The sequence below is a fragment of the Eufriesea mexicana genome, unplaced genomic scaffold, assembly GCF_001483705.2.
Source record: "Eufriesea mexicana isolate 0111107269 unplaced genomic scaffold, ASM148370v2 scaffold55790, whole genome shotgun sequence".
NCBI lineage: Eukaryota > Metazoa > Arthropoda > Insecta > Hymenoptera > Apidae > Eufriesea > Eufriesea mexicana.
In genome coordinates this window covers 24,402-34,146 of record NW_016961047.1, presented here as the reverse complement: position 1 = coordinate 34,146, position 9,745 = coordinate 24,402, and the positions used below count along the sequence as shown (strand labels likewise).

Here is a 9,745-nt window from a genome sequence, read left to right as displayed (position 1 = left end):
CTTATACTTCCATCAATATGGAATTGCTATACAATTTAAGTCACTGGTGGTCTGATGAACACAACGGCTACAGTGACCTGTTGGAGGACGTACTATGTACAGTGCTACAAGAGGCAAATATCTGTAGGTATAACCGAAATGTGCGTTGAATGTACCAGAGCTTCCATGGAACCTAACTCATCTGTGAATAAATTAATCCAACGTCCACACCTTTGTGATGATATACCTGTTGTACTCTGTACTGTATTGCCGATTGTTAATATCTCGAACGATAACGCATCTACCTCGCGTCATTCTAGAGTCGCCATGTAACTCCATTCATCAATGAAGAGATTAATCCAACTGCTACACTGCTCTGCTGTTGGATGTACTAAGTACAGTACTGTCAGTCGGACATAGCTCTAGCATTAGCCGTGCTATACATTGATTATTCCTGAATTGCATTGGAATATGCATCATCAGTAGACAAAGTAATACAATGGCTATACCACCATGATATATGTTGTGCTCAATACTGTATTGCCAATTGTTAATATTTCGAGGGATGATGGATATGCGTATCGCCATTCTGGAATTGCTTTGGCATTAACATCACTGATCAAGGAATTACAACGGATACAGTGCTGTGATTACGGTTGTTCGAATCACTGTAGTGTCAGCTGCAGGTATTTCTAACCGTTACAGTAATATACATACATTACCATTGAATGGCCGCGATAATGTTAATGATATTAACAATTGACAACAGGGTGCCAAGTACAGGCATCATCACCGTAGCGTAGCCATTGGACTACTTGGTTTAATGGTAATGTAAAATGCAATGTAACTCCAGAATAACTTATGTGTATCACGGTTATGGCAAGTGGTATTTACAATTGTCAGTGCGGTACTTAGTAATACCAGCTACAGAGCATTGTATCCGTCGGAGCAATATGTTCAATGATGATTTATGTCCTATAACATTTCTGGAACGCTAAATTCAGATCCATTATCACTCAAGTTATTAGAAATTGTCTACACAGCACACACTATGGCCATCATCACAGCAACGTAGCCGTTGACTGCATTGTTCACTGAAGACGTAAATTCCAAAAGTAATTCCAGAATAACCTATCTACAGTACGGTTATGTCTAGTTATATTTACAATTGACAGTACAGTTCTCCTAACATCTACCAACATTGCGCTGATGCCTTTCGATTAACAGCTTCACTGACGATTTTGTATCTGTAGCAATCCTAGCACGCCAAATTTACAATTGACGACACTGTACTGTGTGCAACCGTCACCACAGTGCTGTAGACATTGGACTACTTGTTCACTGGTAATGTATGTTCCAATGTCATTGTGGGATTATCTGTATAGAGAACGGTTATGACTAAGGTTACTTGCAACTGACGGGACGGTAGTCACTACATACACCAGCGGAGCACAGTAGCCGTTGGAGTAACCTGTTAAACGATCATTTAAGTTCTATAACATTTCTTGAATGAGAAAATACGTATCCAACCTCCCTGGAGATAATAACTATTGATAACACAGCAGACATCGCAGCAATCTTCACAGTGATGCAGACTTAGGACTACCTTTTTCACTCATGACGAAAATTCCAAAGTATTTCCAGAAAACCCTATGTATAGTACGGTCGAGGCTAGTGGTATTTACAGTTGACAGTACGGTACATAGTGGTACTAGCTGCACAGCACTTTATCCGTTAGAATTATCTGTTCCCAGGTGACTTATGTTACATAGCAATCCCAGAATGACAGAATACAGATCCATTATTCCTTGAGGTGATAGGAATTGAGAACAGAGTACAGACTACAGCCATCATCACAGAGCCGCATCCGTTGGATTAGTTTGATCGTCGATGATATGAATTCCCTAACCGCTCTAGGATAAGCATTGCATGTTACGGTTATAGCTGGGGACATTTACAATTGAAAGTACTGTACGTACAACATCCACCATCGAGGCACTGTAGCCGTTGGATTAATCTGTTCAGTGATGACTTCGATATTACAAAAGTTCTAGAGCGTTAAAGCACAGATACATTTGCCCTCGTGATATCCACAGTTGACGACTTAGTACTGTGTACAGCCGTCACGCCTGTAATGCAGCCGTTGGGTCACTTTGTTCACAGGAGATGTAAATTCTGTGGTAATTCTACAACAATCTATGTATAGCTCGGATAGTGATACCTGCAATTGCCACATTCTTACGTATTACATCTATCAACAGAGCATTGTCGCGTTGGATTATTCTATTCACTGATCATGCAGCAATTCTAGAATGAAAAGCGATGATCCAGTGTCCCTCGAGATATTAAGGTTTGAAGACACAGTACTGAGTACAGCCTTCAACACATCATTGTAGCCGCTCCGTTACTTTTTTCACTCATGATGTAAATTCCAAAGCAATTGTAGAATAAACAGCGTAATGTACGGTCATGGCTAGGAACATATACAATTGAAAGAACGGTGCAGAATATATACACCAACAGTGCACAGCATCCGTTTGTATACTCTGTTCAGTGACCACTATGATTCAATAGCATTACCTAGTATGGCAAAGCACAGATCCATTATCCCTCGATACATTAGCAATCGACAAGGAAGTACTGAGTGCAGCCAGCACAACATTAATGTACATGTTGGACTGCATTGTTCAATGATGATGCTACATCCAAAGATATTCTGGAATAATCAACTTATAGTATCGTTGTGGCTAGCCTTATTTACATTTGGCAGTACGGTACTTTGTACATCCACAAGCAGAGCAGTGTAGCCGTTGGATTAATCTGTACAATGATGATTTAGATTTTATAGAAGTTCTGGAATGACCTAGTATTTATGAGTTATCCTTTGAGAATTTAGCAATTGACTACACAGTCATCATCACATTACTGTAGCCGTTGGATAAGTTTGTCAGAGGCGATATAAATTGCACAGCTATCCTAGGATTTTCAGTGTATACTACGTATATTTCCATAGATATTTACAATTGACACAACGGTACTGATTACGTACACAGTTATATCACTGTGGTCGCTGGACTAGTCAGCTCAATGATGATTTCAGTTCTATAATATATCTAGGTTGACAAAATACAGAAAGCACAGTACCTAGTACAGCTGCCATGAGAGTTACGTAGCCGTTGGGCTGCTTTGTTCACTGATCATGTAAAGTCCAAAGAAATTAAAGAATACCCTACGTTTGGTACTATATGGCAAGTGACACTTACAATTAAAAGTACGGCATTAAGTACATCTTCCGAAGGAGCAATGTTTGCGTTGCATTCATCTGATCACTGATGATGTATATTACACAGCATTACTAAAACCAGAAGTGCACACCCGCTGTCCGTCGAGATATTGGCTACTGTCGATACTGTACTGAGTACATTCGTCATCACAGTATTCTGACGCATGTATAAACCTGCTCACAGTTAATATCTGTTCGAAAGCAGTTCTAGAATAATTAATGAATAGTACTGTTATGGCTAGAGTTATTTCCAACTGACAGCGCGATACTAAGTACATCCACCATTATAGCTCTGTAGCCGATGGACTAATACGTCCAATGATGATTTAAATCCGATAACATTGCTATAATGACAAAATACAAATCCATAATTCCCAGAGATATTAACAATTGACGACACAGCAGTGAGGACAGCCATCATCACACTAATGTAGCCGTCTGATTACTTCGTTCACTGATGATGTAAGTCCGAACGCAATTCTAGAATAATCAATGTATATTTCGGTTATGGCTTGAGGTACTTCCAATTGAAATTACGGTACTTCGTACATCCACAGGCAGAGCACAATTGCTGTTGGATTACTCTGCGCAATGATGATATAAGTTCTATAACAGTTTAAGAATGTCAAAGCGCAGGCACAATATCCCTTGATATATCATCAATTGATAACATTGCACTGATTATATCCACCATCGCAGTAATTTAAGCGCTGGACTGCATTTCTCACTGATGATGTAGGTGCCTAGGAATTTCTGAAATAACCTATGTATGCTACGGATATGGCTATTGACGGTTATGGTTCACAGTACGGTAAAAGGTACATCTACCAACATACGGCTGTTGCCTTCGGATTAATCGGTTCACTGATGATGTATATTCCGCTGCAATTCGAGAGCCAGAAATGTAGTTCCATTACATATCGAAATGTTTACTATTGTAGACACAGTACTGATTACGGCCATTATCAAAATATTTTAACTGTTGTATAACATTTTTCTATAAAAATGACAGTTCCAAAGCAATTCTAGAGTAATCAATTTATTCTACGGTAATAGCTAGATATATTTGCAGTTGACTGTACGATACTTCGTACGCCTGCACATAGAGTACCCTTACCGTTGGATTAATCTGTCCAGTGACGATCCATATTCAGTAACAATCCTGGAATGACAAAATACAAATCTATTATCCCCCGAGATATCAGCAGATGATAACACGGAGCAGAATACAATCATCGTCACAGTAATGTAGCCGTTCATCTACCTTGTTCACTGATGATGTGTATTCGAAACTGATTCTAGGATAATCATTTTTGCAGTTGAAGTACGGCATGTATTGCATCTAATATAAGGGCACTGTTGTCGTTGGATTATTCTGTACGCTGATGACGTATATTCTACATCAATTCAATTACGACAAATGCAGATCCATTATCCCTCGCGATATTATCAATTGACAACGCATTACTGAGTCCAGCCATCTTCATGTTGTGGTAAATTTGGCATATCTTTCTTCATTGATATCAGTTTCAAAGCAATTCTAGAATAATCAATGTATTGTACGGTTATGGCTTGAGGTGTTTCAAACTGACTGCACGGTATCTAGTACATCAACCAGTAGAGAACTGGAGCCGTCGTATTTATCTGTTCAATGATGATTTCGATTCCATTGCTATTCTAGAATGACAAAAGACGGATCCGTTGTCCCTCAAGTTATCAGCAATTGACAGCATAGTTATGAGTACAGTCATTATCTCAGTACTGTAGCCGTTTCAATACTTTGTTCACTGATGAAGAATTTCGAAAGTGACTGTTGAAGTATGTATAACTTTGACCACAGCTACGTCAATGAGTGTGTATAGTGTGAGATGTCTGCTAAGCTTGGGTAGTAGGAAAAGCTTCCGCGATGCGCGTTTTACGTCACTCATGATTGCCTGTGGCAGGAAGCATGGGAGTAGAGGGAAGATGTGGCGTCGTAATAATGTGTTAATATGTCAGGCGTTATTGGTGACTTCGAGTGCTGCAGATGAGAGAATTTCATCCTAATAATATTAATAATAAATGCTGTTAAAGAAAATACGATTATTTTGTGCTTACGGACCTCAATTATTAACATGACTACAGTCCCCGGTTTCCGACACGTCCACGGTGAAAATGGATATGATGCGATATGAGATAGCGCGTGATATACAGCGAAACATACTTAGAAATGATACAGACTGAACATAATTAGAGATACAATGCTACTGAGAGAAAAGGCAAAACGGAAAAATAAAAAAGGTGTGTAAAAAGAAAATAAACAGGAGATGGTCGGGAGGTGATGTTGCAAGTATTCCAATTTTTGACGGGAGTGATTTTAAAATATGGAAAAAGAGAATTTCACTGTATCTGAGATGGTAAAAGTGCTTCGAACCGGCATCACGTATTAGGTTAACAACAGAAAGTGGGTCTGATTGGAATAATTTGAATTCATATGTGATGAATTATATATACTGCAGCATATCGTACGAGCAACTGGAGTTTGCGGGTGAATTGAATACGGCGAGAGAAATCTTGGATAAATTTAATGGAATGTATCTACAAAAGTCTACAGCATTGCAGACATGTATCAGAAATAAATTGGATCGAATGAGATCGAAAGAATACGACGATTCAAGTTCATTCTTTATGAATTTTGAGAAAACTCTTAATGAATTGAAGAGTGCAGGCGTTGATATCGAGGGAAGTGGAAAACTACATTATGGGTTAAAACGCTACCAGAATCACTGTGCTACTTCTGTGATTTGATAGACGCAACGGATGCAAAGGATGGCGCGTGTGAGTGTTTGGATAGCATAATTGCCATTTGGGAAACCCAAGGACATTCAGAAAATGGCAAAAAGGTTTCAAGTGTATGTAAGGCCGATATGAAAATTATGAAGTGACACAACTGTGGAAAAGATGGACATATAGCACGAAATTGTCAAAATACGAGTAGGCCAAGTAGCAATGGTGGTTCTCACTGTCAAGGAGGTGACAGACAACCCCGGTAACAACAATCTGCTAATCAAGAATTTCGAGGCCGAGGAGGTCGATGTTGTGGTCAACGAGGACCTAATAGGAACCAGAGAGGCCTTGGCAGTGGTTGGCATTCGTATCATGATGGAATGGGACAACACGATGCGAGGTCCTCATTCAACGACGGAAGCTACGTTCAAGGAATTGGATTCTTTCTGACACAAGTTCAACGAGAAGAGAATGAGAATGAATGACTGAGTGATAAGAATGCGTGTAGTCGTGAGACATAAAAAATGGATTGCTTATTGTATAGTATGTGTTCGGAACATTTTGTGAATGGCGACTCTTATTTTTCTGAAAATGTTAAAATAAAGGACCATATAAATTCAAGAATTGTAGATGTTCGAATACTAAAAGGGACAAAAGTAGGAAAACTTGTCACTGATTTTGAAGTTTATCGACAGAAATTAAAATAAATGTATCCAATACATTTTGTGTAAAGGAAATGGTTAATTATTTACTTTGCGATGCGAGAATAACAGGTGAGATTAAAATTTCATCGATGGGTATTACTTCAAAAATCTATGATAGGTGTGGAAAATTAATTGGAATTGCTTATAAAGAATATGGTTTATACAAAGTCAGTTGCTCTATAGAAAGTAACCAAAATTATGCCAAATGCTTTGAAAAGATGACACAGAAAGTATAATTACACCGAATCACAGGTCATGTAAATTTTAATTATTTACATTTGACGTGTCAGAAAGATAAGTTGAAAGAGTGCCAGAAAATTTGGGGCATATTTTCCTAAAATGTGGCAACGCCTCATCATAGAGCGTAAACGATGGATCAAAGTATTTCTTAACTTTCATTGGCGACTTTGGTAAATGTACTGCTATTTATACATTGAAATCAAGGAATGAAGTTTATGGTTGCTCTATAGAACATATAAACAAGGCTGAAAGTTTAAGTGGCTCAAAGGTAAAAAGACTAAAGTGTGGTAATGGAAAGGAATATATTAGTAATGAAATGCGTAAATTAATTCATCAAAACGGAATTCTCTTAGGTCCTTGTCCACCTTATGTTCATGAGCTGAACGCAATAGCTGGGCGCTGCAATAAAACTATAATGAACTCCGCCAGATGCTTACTCCCATGTTCGAAAATAAATGCAAGATATTGGCCTGAAATAGTAAAAGCTGCCGCATACCTGAGAAATAGGGTTGTAACAAATACCGTGGAAGCTAATACTCCTATCGAAATATTTTTCAAAGGAAAGCCAAATATTAAAAATTTGAAATTGCATGGGTGAAAAATATTTACAAGGGTACCAAAGATTAGACGAAGGTCCAAGTGGGATAGAGAAGCTGATGTTGGTATTGGTAGGAAACGGAAATACTGGTTACATTGTGTTAACTAGTAATAAACCTATGGTTGCTAGGCACGTAGACATTATAGAAGATGGAAAATTAGTAGGTTTTAATGTAGAAGATGAATCTGATGGTGAATAGATAAAGAACGCTGGTGAAGGAACTGAGTCTGAAAAAGTTCCTGAAATTGTGGTAAAGAAAATGAACATGAAAATGTTATTAACGGACATAAAAAGGAAGACGGGAATCTTAGCGAAATTGAGCAAGAACTGAGAAGATCAGTACTTCAAACGAAGAAACCTGAGAGATACGACTCTAAATAATACTGTATATATGTAAATCTTCTAAGTGCAGATAGTCCAAGAACCTATGACGAAGCGTTAAATGGGAATGAATTTGGTTTATGGAATGAGGCAATGAAACGCGAGATAAATAGCTTAGGTAAAACGAAACTTGGAACCTGGTAGAAAAGCCGGGAAAAAAGAAAATTTCAGATTCAAAATGGGTTTTTACAAATAAGGCTGATGATCGAAAAAAGGCAAGGCTGGTTGTTTGCGGTTTTCAACAAGATGCGGTACTAGAAGAGCTACATTCCCCAGTGGCAAAAATACAGTCAATAACATTGCTATTAGCATACTGTTGTAATTATGAGTTCACAATAACACAAATGGATGTGGTAACCGCACTCCTTAATGGAAATATGAGACCTGATGTGTTTGCTAAGCAGCAAGTAGGTTATGATGATATGAGTGGAAAGGAATAAAAAATTGACAAAAGCATTGTGTGCATTACGTGAATGCTCTAGATCCAGTTATGAATGCTTCGGTAATTTTGTTTGTAGACGAATAACTAATTTGTGCAAGAAGCAAAGATATGCTTGAGGTAATCAAATCTAAACTGTCGAAAATATTTGCAGTGAATGGTTCAGGTGACTTGAAATCTTACGTGGGAATAATCATAGGTTACGATTTTAAAAAAGGTGTCATAAAACTCGGTCAGAAGCATTACATTGAGTCTTTAATTCAGGTGACTTGAAATCTTACGTGGGAATAAACATAGGTTACGATTTTAAAAAAGGTGTCATAAAACTCGATCAGAAGCATTACATTGAGTCTTTAGCGAAGAGATTCGTGGTTGAGAACAGCAAATTATATAGTACACCGATGGAGCAAAATTTGAAACTGGAAACATCGCAATCGGCGTCAAATGAAATTAAATATAGAAATCTCATTGGAGCATTATTGTATGTTGCTATTGGAACAGGAATAGACATTAGCTATAGTGAAAATTATTTAAGACGATTCCAAAATTGTTACGATGAACCTCATTTGAAATACGCTTTAAGAGTTTTGAAATATCCTTATCTTAGGCGAGAAAGAAAATTAATATGTCAATGAAATTTAAATGCTCAGATAATGGATTGCTCTGTTGCCGCTGATTGGGGTGGATATAGATCAGATAGAAAACCAACTACAGGTTACATAATAGGGGTATTTGAAAATGTTATATTTTGAATATCGAGAAAAGAAAACAGTGCAACAAAATCATCCGCAGCTGCTGAAAATGAACCGTTATCAGAAGCAGTTAGCGAGTTAAAGTATTTAAAGAAACTGCAAATAGGTTTTGATGTAGAGATTGAAAAGCCAATAAAAACTAATGAAGATGATTCAGGCGCAACCGCAATATCGAAATATGGAAATTTAACAAAAAGCTCGAAATATAATGGAGTATATAATCATTTCCTACATAAATGCTATGAACATCAAAAAATACTCATTGTAAGGATTGATTCAGAGAGCACCGTAGCCGATATTTTGACCAAAACATTAGGATGTAATAAGTTTGAAAATCTTAGGCGAGTTGCAAGACTAACTTAAGTTGCAAAAATGACTCGTTTAAGAATTTTTATAAGAGTGTAAAATTAAGGAGGTCGAAATTAAGGAGTTGTGTTGAAATATGTATACGTTTGGCCACCGCTACGTAAATAAGTGTGTATAGTGTGAGATGCCCGCTAAGCTCGAGTAGTAGGAAAAACTTCCCCGAGGCGCGCATTACGTCACTCATGCTTGTTGTGTCTGGAAGAATAGTAGCAGGTAGAAGATGTAACGTCCTATTAA

At 37.7% G+C, this 9,745-nt stretch overlaps 1 protein-coding gene across 1 annotated transcript; it reads left to right on the top strand.

Moving 5' to 3' along the window:
- Positions 1-8,501: 8,501 nt before the first annotated feature.
- On the top strand, positions 8,502-9,505 carry LOC108554674 (uncharacterized). The gene is made up of 4 exons (XM_017910015.1): positions 8,502-8,556; positions 8,655-8,974; positions 9,041-9,104; positions 9,183-9,505. Exons 1-4 carry the CDS (start codon positions 8,502-8,504, stop codon positions 9,503-9,505), a joined length of 762 nt encoding a protein of 253 aa, XP_017765504.1.
- The last annotated feature ends 240 nt before the right edge of the window (positions 9,506-9,745 follow it).

What these genes read in the sequence shown, in the direction of transcription:
- LOC108554674 (XM_017910015.1), top strand. Translation starts at nt 8,502, where the DNA reads ATGCTTGAGGTAATCAAATCTAAACTGTCGAAAATATTTGCAGTGAAT. An exon ending in ATTTGCAGTGAATGGTTCAG is followed by an intron (nt 8,557 to 8,654) that starts GTGACTTGAAAT and finishes TCTTTAATTCAG; the next exon opens with GTGACTTGAAATCTTACGTG. An exon ending in ATTTGAAATACGCTTTAAGA is followed by an intron (nt 8,975 to 9,040) that starts GTTTTGAAATAT and finishes TTAAATGCTCAG; the next exon opens with ATAATGGATTGCTCTGTTGC.